The sequence below is a fragment of the Vombatus ursinus genome, unplaced genomic scaffold, assembly GCF_900497805.2.
Source record: "Vombatus ursinus unplaced genomic scaffold, bare-nosed wombat genome assembly UNPS02008149.1, whole genome shotgun sequence".
NCBI classification, from domain to species: domain Eukaryota; kingdom Metazoa; phylum Chordata; class Mammalia; order Diprotodontia; family Vombatidae; genus Vombatus; species Vombatus ursinus.
This window is the reverse complement of record NW_020947927.1, coordinates 9,805-22,506: the sequence shown is the minus strand read 5'-3', so window position 1 is coordinate 22,506 and position 12,702 is coordinate 9,805. Positions and strand designations below refer to the sequence as shown.

The 12,702-nt window shown below is 42.5% G+C and overlaps 1 protein-coding gene across 1 annotated transcript; it reads right to left on the bottom strand.

The window, feature by feature from the left end:
- Positions 1-1,560: 1,560 nt before the first annotated feature.
- On the bottom strand, positions 1,561-10,339 carry LOC114034130 (FYN-binding protein 2-like; the record flags this gene model as incomplete). Its single annotated transcript, XM_027849733.1, has 3 exons — positions 10,213-10,339; positions 5,161-5,253; positions 1,561-1,722 (listed from the first exon to the last, which is right to left on the bottom strand). Coding segments are annotated over exons 1-3 (382 nt in total), but the record flags the coding sequence as incomplete, so codon positions are not given.
- Between the last annotated feature and the right edge of the window lie 2,363 nt (positions 10,340-12,702).

The window sequence follows — 12,702 nt, the reverse complement described above, 5'->3', positions numbered from 1 at the left end:
TACAGTTTTACACTATTTACACAAAGATTTACACAATGTGAATATAGGAAAGGCCTGCAATCTTGGCTGTATAGGAAACTCAGGTTGTAGAAGCTCCTTCTACTAACATCTACGGCTTCGAATAATACCCTAGGTCTTACCCTCAGGCACATAGTGGTTAAATAGCACCCCTCCCCACCAAGGTCATGGCCAGCCTGTAAATGTCAGAAGTAGGATTTTTTTAACTCAATTTTTTTCAATTAACATGCTTTTTCTCTTCCTCCCACCTCCCTCCTCCAAGTCTTAATCTCTATAAGCTCAGCTTTGTAGCCACTGGTCAACACTGCCTCTATTAAAGCATCTAATATCATCCTTGTGCAGAGGCCAGGGTAATTTTTTTTTCAGTAAAGTCCTAATTTTAGTGTATGTACTGCTGAAGTGAGCACTTAGTAAGATTTCTTGGAATTTACCAAAAAACTACTAGGAGGCAGCATGCCAGTGGAGAGAGGGTCAGGAGAGCGAGGAAAGCCCAGGTTCAATGCTTATCCTCCACTCTTAGGATGGTGCCATCCCCAGAGCAGCTGTCTGCAGGGTGGCACAGCTGGAGGTCTGCATGCTTAGAGGGAATTGACCTGGTCCGCACCAACGAACCCTCACGTCTGGAATAAAAAACATCCAAGCTGCAACAACGAGGTCATCAGAGCTGTCAATGAAACCATTGGAAACCGCCTCAGCCCTGTCAGTCTACTCACGATCGGTGATAGGGTCACGTTAGCCCTCCCTCCCTCTACAGATACACGCATGTAAACACACCCTGATTCTACATGTCAACGCTATTTCATTTTAATAAAGAGAAGTCACAGTTGAACAAAACTATTTTTAATGCCAACCAGGGCGGACCATGGATGAGCCGGGGGAGTGGGGAGAGGAGTATGAGTATGTCCCTTTCCTCCTCCGTTCCATGCCCCAGGTCAGTCAATGTCTGCAGACTCCTAGGGGCCTGGAAGGCTCTGTAGGAATCCCATTCTTAACCACACTCAGTCTGCATTCTAAGACCACTCTTTAATAGCCAGTGGTAATCCAAGCATGATCCACCCTCTATTCCTTCCTGCCTCGCCACCTCCCACTAGCCTCCTGATCTCACTGTATTGGAAACACAACCTGCCCAAGCAAACAGAAGCAGTTGGATCTGCCTGGTTCTTGATTTTGAAGGTTGTCTCTTTTTAACTTTGGACAGCTGCCCAGTAATCAAATGCAACCCACTGACGAGATGCTAGCTGGCTAGGGAGTGATAAGGGCCCAATTCTGACCCAGGCTCTGATTTCATGGGCAAGCTGCCACTTCTCCTTCAGACGAGCGATCCGTGAGAAATGTCCAACTTTGTGGAACCAGCGGTGATGAGGGGGTGCACCGTTGCTTGAGATTCACTAGGAAGAGTATGAGTACACACACACACACACACACACACACACACACACACACACACACGCTGATCAGGGCCTTGCCTTCCAACAGGTTGACATCCGGCATGTGGGACATAATTTCCAACCCTGATGCAAAGGACAGAGTAGGATTCCTTACCTACACTTTGTGTTGTAGCAGCTAAGGGAACCATGTTCTGAAGGGCCAGGAGACTCTTGACTGGAGGCCTTGGAGGTTTTGGTGGTGGACAGCCAATGGTCTCAATAGCTGGCAATGGTCTTATTTTAGGGACCTGGATATCCCTGCCAGCAACCTGTGTTTCTGGGAAGAGAACGGAGGTCATGTCAGTTATGAATACAACCCATCAGGTCAAGGAGCCTTTCTTAAGCCCCTACTATGTACCAGACACTGAAAACCCAGTTCCTTCCTTTAAGGAGTCTGACTTCTATGAGGGGAAGCAACATACATACAAATAAGGGCAACATGGAAAAGTAGACCAAGTGAGTAAAAAGTGATCTCTGAGAGGGGAGGACAGCCTGAGTACCTGAGAAGTGACCCAGGTCAGGAAAGGGCTCCTGTAGAAGCTGTCACTTCAACTGAGTCTGGGAGGGAGCTAGGGGTTCTAAATGGCAGAGGTGAAGAGGGAGAACATATGCAGTCTGTGCAAAGATGAGAGTCAGGAGATGACTTGTTGTTCCAAATCTGTACTAGAAACTTGGTTCTAGAAATTTCTAAAAACTAAAATTGCCCAGAACCCTAAATTCTAGAAATCCAGAAAATTCTAAGAGCCTCCCCAAATCTAGAAATTCTAAAAAAAATCCCTAGAAATCTAGAGGTGGAGGCAGCATGGTAGAGTGGATAGAGCACTAGCCAAGAAACCAGAAAAACATCAGAAAAAAGGGAGAGCATATGCAGTCTTTGCAAAGGTAGAGAGTCAGATGACTTGTCATTCCAGACCTGTCCTATTTGGCTCTAGGAATCTCCAAAAACTTCCAGAAGCTAAAAATGTCTAGAACATTGAATTCTAGAAATCCAGAAAATTCTAAGAACCTCTCCCCTGCCCCCTCCATCTAGAAATTCTATAAACATTTCCCTAGAAATCTAGAAGTGGAGGCAGCATGGTAGGGTGGATGAGCACTAGCCAAGAAAGCAGAAGACTTGCATAAGAAACAGTACCTGTCCTAAGGTCACAGAGGTGACAAGTGTGTCTGCATTTGAACCTTCCCTCTGGCTTACTAATTCTATAACCATGGGGGCGTCTCTTGACTTTTTATCATCCTCAGGTATTATGGGGAAAGTAAAGCAGATAGCTGTAGAATCCAGCTCACAGGAGTGTTGGGAGGAAAGCGTTTTTCACCTTTCAAACTCAACTCAACACAATGTATTGTCTGTTACTTTTCTTCGTTCTTCTGTCTTTCCCCCTGTAAGTTCTAGGTATTCTCTTACCTCTCTATCTGCTGGAGCATGTAGCAGGGTGCTATGCACACAGTAGGTGCTTTATAAGTAAGGTGTGGGCTGGCCAAAGAGAATGCATGAATGAATAAATTGAATCTAAATTATAAAGTTCTATACGAATGTGATTTATTATAAAACTTCCAGGATCTTAGTTTTCTCATCCATAAGATGAGGATATCATGCTTGCCTCACGTGGTAGTGAAGGAAGGGTTTGGTGAGATATCAGTTATTATTGTTAATAAACAACATAATTTGACTGGAAATTAGATGCTTTCTTTCCCTCTTAGGAAGGAGGTCAGGGAAAGTAAGAAAAAGGGGCACTCAATCAAGTAGATTTTGGGGGGAAAGATCTCACTCAGTGCAAATGCACTCATCAGATGACCTCTATAAAGTGCTGTTCCTCATCCCCAAACCCCCTACACTGCATGTACATATACACACACATCCTCACCCCACCCTCCATTCCAAATAGTTAAAAGGGAACTTGGTGTAGTTGTAGTTATGATCTGATTGAGGTAGTTAAGCCAGGTAGGCTTTTTAAACCAACCAGCAAAGGAAAAGAGATATTGAACCCCTCTGGTAGAGCAAAGAAAATTCATCAAACAAAACAAAAAAACAAACAGATGGTTTCCTAGATTATAATCACCCATACTGACAATGCAAGATCCCAAAGGAGAATGGCTCACTTCACGGGGGGAGGAAAGGGACCTTGTTAGCAGGGCGTGGTAGTGGAAGGATGGGGTGGGTCAAGCAAAGGCTACGGGGTCATTTGTCAGGTGTGTAGTAGACACTCACAGTAAGCTTGTGGTCTTCTAAAACCCTCAGATCTTTTTCAAAATGAAACATTCCCATATTAAAATTTATTAAAGTTCAATTTGGCCACTTTTCATGACTTACTCTGTACGTACTCTGTCCTATGTTCTGGGAGATAAACAAAGAAACCGCAGGGCATGGTTCTTGCCTTGGTGGAGTTGAATCCTCACTATGGGCTGAGCCAACCTCTTAGCTTACATAACCCTCATTATAGTCAGGTCTCATGTTTCTACAGCACCTTAAAGTTTACAAAGGACTTTCCTCATAAGGAGGAGGTAAGGAGTGCAATCATTATTACCCTTACAGTTGGTGAGACTCAAGAGAGGTTAGGTCGAGAGGATTTAACCCATGACTCTGACTCCAGGTTGAGCTCTAAGCCTAACTGCATCACCCTAATATTTCAGAGCTGGAAGGGACTTCTGGGTCAGCCCATCCCAACTGACATGAAAAAATAGAGAATCCCCTTAAGTGTGTAGGTGATAAGTGCTTATCAAGCCTCCATTGAAGGGAAACCCATTCCCTCTTGAATCCATCCCACTTCTGCCTCTTAACTCTGTCAGTATGAGAAATTATAAGGAAGTGTGGTATGGTGGATGGGGATGTGCTTGTCATCAGGAAAATACAGCTTTGAATCCACTTCAGTGACTCACAAGCTGTGTGACCCCAGATAAGTCACTCACCTCCCTAAGCTTCAGCCCCTCATCTGTAAAATGGGGACATAGGACTAGATGGCCTCCAAGCTTTCCTCCAGGTTTAAACTCATGATCCTATGATCAAACTTTGGTTGATTGAGTCCTTCATTTTACATAAGGAAACTGAGTCCCATAGAAGTTAAGGCTCCTTAGGTATTAAGTGGCAAAGATGGAATTTGAACTCAGGTTCTTTGAATCCATCCCCAACATTATTTTACTGGCATCATCAGAATGATACCTCCTATATGTCAGGGTCACTCTCAATTTCAGCACAGCCATGAGTCTCACTTTTAAGTTACCATTCCGATAAACTTAGGTTGGGATGAAAATTGGGGAGGGGGTCCAGGGAGAGGGCAAGAGGGGATATGATCCAAGCTTCTTGAAGCTTGGACTCTCCACCAAATAGGAATGAAGTTAGATAGGTGAACTAAAATGTCTCCATTGGTGTTGCAAGCAAACCTCCTTTTCATTCAGTCTTGTTCAAAATGGCGGAAGTTTTCCTAATGCCTTTTTCTTAAACCATGAGGTCATGAAGCATATGGCTAATAAGAGGTAATGCATGGTATAAAGAAGAATTTGGAGGAGGAGGAAGAGGACCTGTTTGAATCACAATTCTACTAGTTACTTCCTGTAAGACCTGGGGGCAAAGAACTTTTTTCAGCCTGTTTCTTTCTTTCTAAAATGGGGGTGGGGGTAGGGAGAGTGGATTGAGATGATCTAAAACATCTGATACTTTTTTGGGGGGGAAAATACAAAAGAACTCCATTTCCCCAAATAAGAAATGTCTAAAACGACATACCTTGAGGATCTAGAGCTAACTCATTGAGGTCTACTGATTCATAAATAGGCAGTGATGGGTTTTTTTCTCCATTCTTCCTATGATTTGTATCTTCTTGGCTTGTGGAACTGCTTAAAGAAGGAATCTTAAATAATTCTTTGAAAGAGGCAAATGTTCCTGTCTCAAAAGACTTTTTGATAGAAGCCACCATTGTCCCTAATCTTCTGTCACTGGATGGCAGAGGAATTTCAGAAGGATCTTTGAAAGAGGTCAGTGTTATCCCTGGTCTCCTGTTACTCAATGAACAAGGTATATTAAAAGACACTTTGATGGAAGACACTGTTTGCTGCAGTCTTCTCTCATTGGCTAAAGAAGGAATCTCAGAAAACTTCCTGATAGGGGTGATTGTTGGCTTTGGGTTTCTGTCAGTAGATGAAAAAGGAAACTCTTGGAAAGGGGTAAGTGCTGTCTCTGGGCCCTTGTCACTGGATGAAAAAGGTGTCTCAGGAGACTCTTTGATAGTGGTAAGTAATGTCCCTGGTCTTTTGTCAGTGGGTAAAGGTCTCTTAAAATATTTTTTGGCCAAGGACCCTGTTGGCCTTGGTGTTCCATCAGTGAATGACAAAGGAATCTTAGAAGTATCTTTGAAGGAGGTCGGTGTTGTCCCTGGCCACCTGTCATTGAGCACAGAAGGTATCACAGAAGAATCTCGAAAAGAAATGACTCTTGGTTCTGATCGACTGTCAGTAGATGAAGAAGGACTCTCAGAAGACTCTTTGACAGAGGTAAGTGTTGTCCCTTGGTTTCTGCCATTGTCTAAAGAAGGAATATCAGAAGACTCTTTGAAAGAGGCAAGTGTAGTCTCTGGTCTTCTGTCAATGGAAGTGGAAGGAATCTCAGTAGGCTCTTGGACAGGAGTAAGTGTCCCTGACTTCTTGTCACTAGCTGAAGAAGGAATCTCAGAAAACTCCTGGACAAGGGCTAGTGTGCCTAGTTGCCTGTGAGTGGGTAAAGGAAGAATCTCAGAAAAGTCTTGGATGGGGGAAAGACTTACCCCTGGCTTCCTGTTATTGAGTAAGGAAGAGATTTCAAAAAACTCTTTGAGAGAACCCACTCTTGGCCATGGTCTTCTGTCACTGGATAACAATAGACTCCTCAAAGATTCTTTCACTGGGGCAAGCATTCTCCCTGGGTTCTTGTCATTAGATGAAGATGAAATCTCAGAAGACTCTTTGGAAGGGGCTAGTGTTATCACTTGCTTTATTTCAATGGATGAGGAAGGAAAATCAGAAGATTCCTTGACAGGGCTAAGTGTTGTCCCTGGTTTCTTGTCATTGGCTGAAGAAGGAATCCCAAAAGACTCTTTGTAAAGGGATAGTGATGTCCCTTGTCGTCTCCCAGTGAATGAGGGAGGAATCTCAGAATATCCTTTGATGGGGACAGGTGTTGTCCCTGGGCTCCTCTCACTGGTTGAGGGTGGACTCTCATAAGACTCTTGGACAGGAGCTAGTCTTGTTCCTGGCTTCCTGTCCCTGGTTGCAACAGGAATCTCAGAAGATTCTTTGAGAGGAGCGCATTTTGCCCCCGAGGTTTTGTCACTGGAAAAAGAAGTAATTTTAGAAGTTTCTTTGACTGGTGTAAGTGCTATCCCTACTCTTCTGTCTGTGCATGAGGAAGGAATTTCAGAAGATCCTTTGAGAGGAATAAATGTCCCTGGTCTCTTGTCACTCGATGAAGATGGTATCTCAGAAGACTCTTTAACAGAAGTCACTGTTGGCCTTGGTCTTCTGCCGCTTAATGACAAAGGAATCTTAGAAGTATCTTTGAAAGAGGCCAGGGTTGTCCCTGGTTTCTTGTCACTAGATGAAGGAGGTATTACAAAAACATCTTTTAAAGAAGCCACTGTTAGCCCTGGACTCCTGTCACCAGATGAAGAAATAATAACGGAAGACTCTTTGAAAGGAATTAGTATTGTTCCTGGCCTTCTTTTGGCTGATGACAAAGGAATCTTAGAGGGCTCTTTGAAAGGTGTAAGAATTATTCCTGGACACTTGTCAACAGCTGAAGAAAGTGTATTAGAAGACTTATTGAAAGAAGCCACTGTTGGCCCTGATCCTTTGTAACTGGGAGATGAAGCAATTTCAGAGGACTTTTTATAAGAGTCCAGTGTTGACCCTGGGATTCTATCACTAGATGAAGTAGAAATCTCAGAATAATCTTTCACAGAGACAAGTATTGGTTTTGGACTCATGTCAACAGATGAAGGAATCTCAGAAGTTTTTCGGACAGACATACATGTTGGCTCTGGCTTCCTGTCATCTAGTGAAGAAAGAATCTTAGAAGAGTCTTTGAAAGAGACAAATATGGTCACTAAACCCATTTCATGAGAAGAATGACTCTCATAAGATTCTGTGAAAGAGGTAAGTATTATCCCTGGGCTTCTATCAGTGGATGTAGCAGGCATTTCAGAAGGCCCTTTTAAAGATTTAAGCATGCTACCTGGATTCATGTCACCAGATAAAGGAATCACAGAAGATTCTTTGAAAGAGACCGGCATTGGCTCTGGCATTCTGTCACTCAAGGATGGAGGTGTTTCAAAAGACTTTTCACTAGACATCAGTGTTGGTTCTGGGCTTGTGATGAAGTCTGATAAAGATTTAAGTATGGTACCTGGATTCACATGACCAGTAAGAGAAATCTCAGGCGACTCTTTGATGGGCTTAAATGTTGGCCCTGTATTACTGGCACTTGATGAAGAAAGATTCTCAAAAGATTCTTTGAAGGAAGCCATCCTTGGACCCAGTGTGTTACTGAATGATGGAGGAATCTCAGAAGACTCTTTGAAAGAAGCCACCCTTGGTCTTGGTATATTATGGTATGACGGATGAATCCCAGAAGATTTCTTGCAATATTCTAGTGTTGCTTCTGGGCTCAAGTGACTGCATGAAGAAGGCATCTCAGAGGATTCTTTGAAAGAGGTCCATCTTGGCCCTGATCTTCTGTTACTGGATGACGAAGGAACGTCAGAATATTCTGTTAAAGAGTCAAATATTTTCCCTGGGTTTATGCCACTGGATGAAGGTGTATTAAAGGACTCTTTAGAAAAGGAGAATGTCATCATTGGTCTCTTGTCACTGAATGAATGAGGAAGCACATAGGACTCTTTGGCTCTTGGTCTCCTGTTCCTGTACATTGAAGGAATCTCAGAGGATTCTTTGAAAGAAGCAATTGCTGTCTTTGAACTTCTTTCATTGGATGAGGAAGGAATCTCAGCACACTCTTGGAAAGAGGCCAGTGTCATCCCTGGACTTCTGTCCCTGGACAAAGATTGAATCTCAGAGGATTCTTTGAAAGGAACATATGATGTTTTGTATCTCCTGTCCTCAGACAAAAAAGGGAAGTCAGAAGATTCTTTGAAAGGATCCAATGTTGCCCATTGACTTCTGTCACTGGATGAAATTGGAAGCTCATAGCACTCTTTAGAAAAGTCAAGCATTGCTCTTGATTTCATGTTCCTGTATGAAGAACGAAGCTTAGAAAACTCTTCAAAAGAGCCAAGTTTTCTTCTTGGTCCCCTACTCTTGGACAAAGGAGGAGTCTCTAGAGATTCTTTGGAAGAGACGAGCATTGTCCCTGGGCTTTGGTCACTGGATGAAGAAAGAAACCCAAAGGATTCTTTGGAAAAAGCAGCTGTTGTCACTGAGTTTATATCTCTGGAGAAAGAATTGCTTTCTGAAGATTCTTTAAATGATGCCAACGTTAGCTTTACTCTTCTGTCACCAGATGAAGAAATCTCAGAGGACTCTTTGGCAGAGTTCTGCATTTTCCATGGTCTCTTGTCCCTGGACACAAAAGGAGTCTCAGAAAATTCGTTGGAAGAGTCTAATGTTATGCCTGATCTCTTGACCCTGGACAAAGGAGGAATATCATAAGACTTTCTGTAAGGGGCCAATGTCGTGCCTGGCCTTTTATTACCAGATGAAGAAGCAAGTTCAGCGTACTGTTTGGAAGGGTCCAATGTTGTACCTGACCTTTTGTTACCAGATGAAGAAGGGAGTTCAGAGGACTCTTTGGAAGGGTCCACTGTTTTTCTTGGTCTCTTGTCATTGGGCAAAGGATGGTTATCATAATATTCTTTGAAAGACTTCAGCATTATGCCTGGGTTTCTCTCATTGGATGAAGAGGAAAGTTTGGAGTATTCTTTGGAGGAATCCACTGTTTTCCCTGGTTTCTTGTCTCTGGACAAAGGATGAATCTCATCCAATGTTGTGACTCGGCTTCTGTCATAAGGAAGTTCAGAGCACTCTTTGAAAGAAGCAAGTGTTGTCTTTGGTCTCTTGTCCATGGATGGAGAAGTAATGTCTGAAGATTCTCTAGATGACACCAGTGTTACTCCTGGACTTCTGTCGCTTTGTGAAGAAGGCATCTTATAGTATGCTTTGAGAGATGACGGTCTCCTGTCCCTAGATGAAGAAGGAATCTCACAGAACTCTCTGGATGGAGCCATTGTTTTCCTTGCTCTCTCATCCCTAGATGAGGAGGGAATCTCAGAGGACTCTTCAAAAGTAGCCAGAGTTTTTCCTGACCTCCTGTCCCTGGATGAATAAAGAATCTCAGAAGACTCTTTGGAAGACGCTCGTATTTTCTTTGGTCTGTGTCTGGATGGAGAAGAAATCTCAGATGACTTTTTAAAATATATTGGTTTGGCACCTGAGCTTTTGTCATTGGATAATGAAGGAATCTCAGATGTCTCTTTGAAAGACGCCAGTGCTGTTCCTGGACTTTTGTCTTCAGAGGAAGAAGGAATCTCAGAAGTCTCTTTGAAAGAGGAAAGTGTTGACCCTGGGCTCCTGTCACTGGAAGGAGAAGAGATTTCAGAAGATTCCTTGAAAGAGGCAACTATTAGTCCATGGATGATTAGGCGCTTCTGGGAAGGAAGTGTCCACTTGGGATTTCTTCTAGGTTTTGTCATTTGGCTTTGTGGGGTGGTCCCTAAAGCACTTTTTTGGCCTCCGTAAGGGAGGGATCTCCTTGAATGCTTTGCAAGGGATGCTGTTGCAGCCTCTGCCCCACCGTATTGAGCCACCACTTTCTCCCAATTGTTCAGAGTGTTCCTAAAGTGATTTTTCAGCTTTACCTCCTCTGATTTGGTCATCTTTGGGTGTGACTGGGCATTGTCAGAAACCAGGGGGTACTTCATAGCATATTCTGGAGGGGAGACATTCTTTCCTGGTGCTTCAGGGGATATGGAACATTTCTCTCCCTCAAAGGTCCTTTTTGGTTTGAATTTAGAAGGGTCAGAAGATTGTGAATTGCCAATGGGACAAAGTTGTGTCAGTTGCATTTCAGTAAATGAGTCTGAGTTTCTGTTAGTCAAATCTTGGTGGGCAATGCCAGAATTATACACAGGCTGTAGTTTGATGGATCTTGGAATGTCATAAATGCTCTCTTCATTTTGGAGTTGGGTCTGAAACATTTTCACATTTCTTAGCGCTTCCTAAGGCAAAAGAAAAAAAAATCAATTTCATTAGTATGGGAAGAGGTCAACCCGAATCTTAAACTTTGAGGGGTGTCATGAGCAAAAATGTAATACTTTCAAGGAACTAAAGCTACTCTGCTATTTTAGCTGGGAGCAATATTGCCCTTGTTTGTGATGGGATGAAACTAATTTGGCTTAGCTTGCAATCATCCTTCAGCCCTTAGTCATTTTCCACCCCCCCACCCCAAGATAGTCACCATTAAATACCTTGAATTTATATTAGCTTCATGTCACAAAGCACTAACTGGGTAGAAAAGGCCATTTAACTTAACAGGATCTCTGTAATATAGCTGATATTCCTGTAATAGTGCTTTGATAGTATTCTTCCCCTCCTCAGAAACCTTCACTAACTCTCCAGTGCCCAAAGCTCATATTCTTTATTCTGGAATTCAAAGCCCTCCACAAAATGACCTTCTATGACCTTTTCAACTATATCTTTCATGACATCTTTCCCTAGAGTTTTTCCATTGAAGACCTGATGATAACCTGTTAGGCATGTTGAGGAGAAATTCATGTTCATTCAATTATAGGCTAGAATAGATCCTGAGGTCCCTTTAAGTTCTAAGATTACAGAATTCTCAGAATTCCAGGCAAGTCTTCTCACTTCCCCTTGAGCATGTCCTGTGGTTTCTTTTTCTCAGATACTTTCCCCTTCACCTTCAATGCCACCCCCTCCAAATCCCATCAAAATCCTATCTATTCTTCAAGGCTCTGCTCAAGTCCCATCTCCTGTAGATTTCTTTTGACACACTAGCTCAGTGTCATCTATTTCTATGAACATAAAAAAGAGTAAAATGTGAAGAATGTTTTGTAAACTGTGAAGCAAAAGTCAGTAGTTACTGTCCTCATCATCAATATCATCATATAGTCACTTACTGTCTGTCATTTGTTAATAAAATAATGATGCACATTATCGTAGCCAATGGTTCTTCAATATTCTCTCTCTCTCTCTCTCTCTCTCTCTCTCTCTCTCTTTCTCTCTTTCTGGCTTGGCAAAAATTTTATATTATCTATCTTTCCCATTATCCCCCCCCAACTTAACAAAACAAAAGCCCCCCCAAATAAAACCTCCATCACAAATATGCATAGCATAATAAAATAATAAGCAATAATAAGTATAGCTAATTAATAAACATTTAATAAGTGCTTACTATATTCCAGGGACTGAGCTAAATGCTAGGGACACAAAGAAAGGGAAAAAAACTGTCCCTTCCCTTTAGAAGCTCACAATCTAATAAGTAATACATTATGCAAACAACTATGTACAAACAAGCTATATATAGGATAAGTAGGAAATTAAAAAAGGAGGCACTTGAATTAAGACTGATTTGGAAAAGGCTTCATGGGAAAGATAGGATTTTAGCTGAGACATGAAGAAAACCAAGGAAGTCAGAAGGTGGAAAGAGGAAAGATAGAGGGAGAATATTCAAAGAATAATAGATCAGCCAGTGAAAATTCTCAGAACTGAGAGGGTTGTCTTGTTTGAGGAAGAGTGAGAAGGCAAGTGTCTCTATATATTTATAGGGGAGAGGGGTGTAAGGTGTAAGAAGATTGGAAGGGTAGGAGGAAGCTAGATTATAAAGGGCTTTGAACACCAAACAGGATTTTATATTTGATTCTGAAGTTTATAGGGAGCCACTGGAGGGGTGTGTGTGTGTGTGTCTGTGTGTGACAGGGCTGGAGCTGCACCTTTAGGAAAATCACTTTGACAGTTGAGTGGAGAATAGGGAGAAACTAGTGACAGGAAGACCAACCAGCAGATTATTGCAGTAGTCCAGGCATGAGGACATGAAGGCCTATACCAGAGTGATGGAAATATCACAGGAGAGAAAGGGGTGTATTCGAGAGATATTGCAAAGGTAATATTGACAGGCCTTAGCAACAGATTGGTTGGGGGGATAATAGACAGTGATGAGTTGAAGATGACGTGTAGGCTGTGAGCCTGAGGGACTGAAAAGATGGTGGCACTCTCAAAAGTAGTTATTTGGAAAAATCTGGAAGAGGAAAGGGTTTTGGGAAAAAAT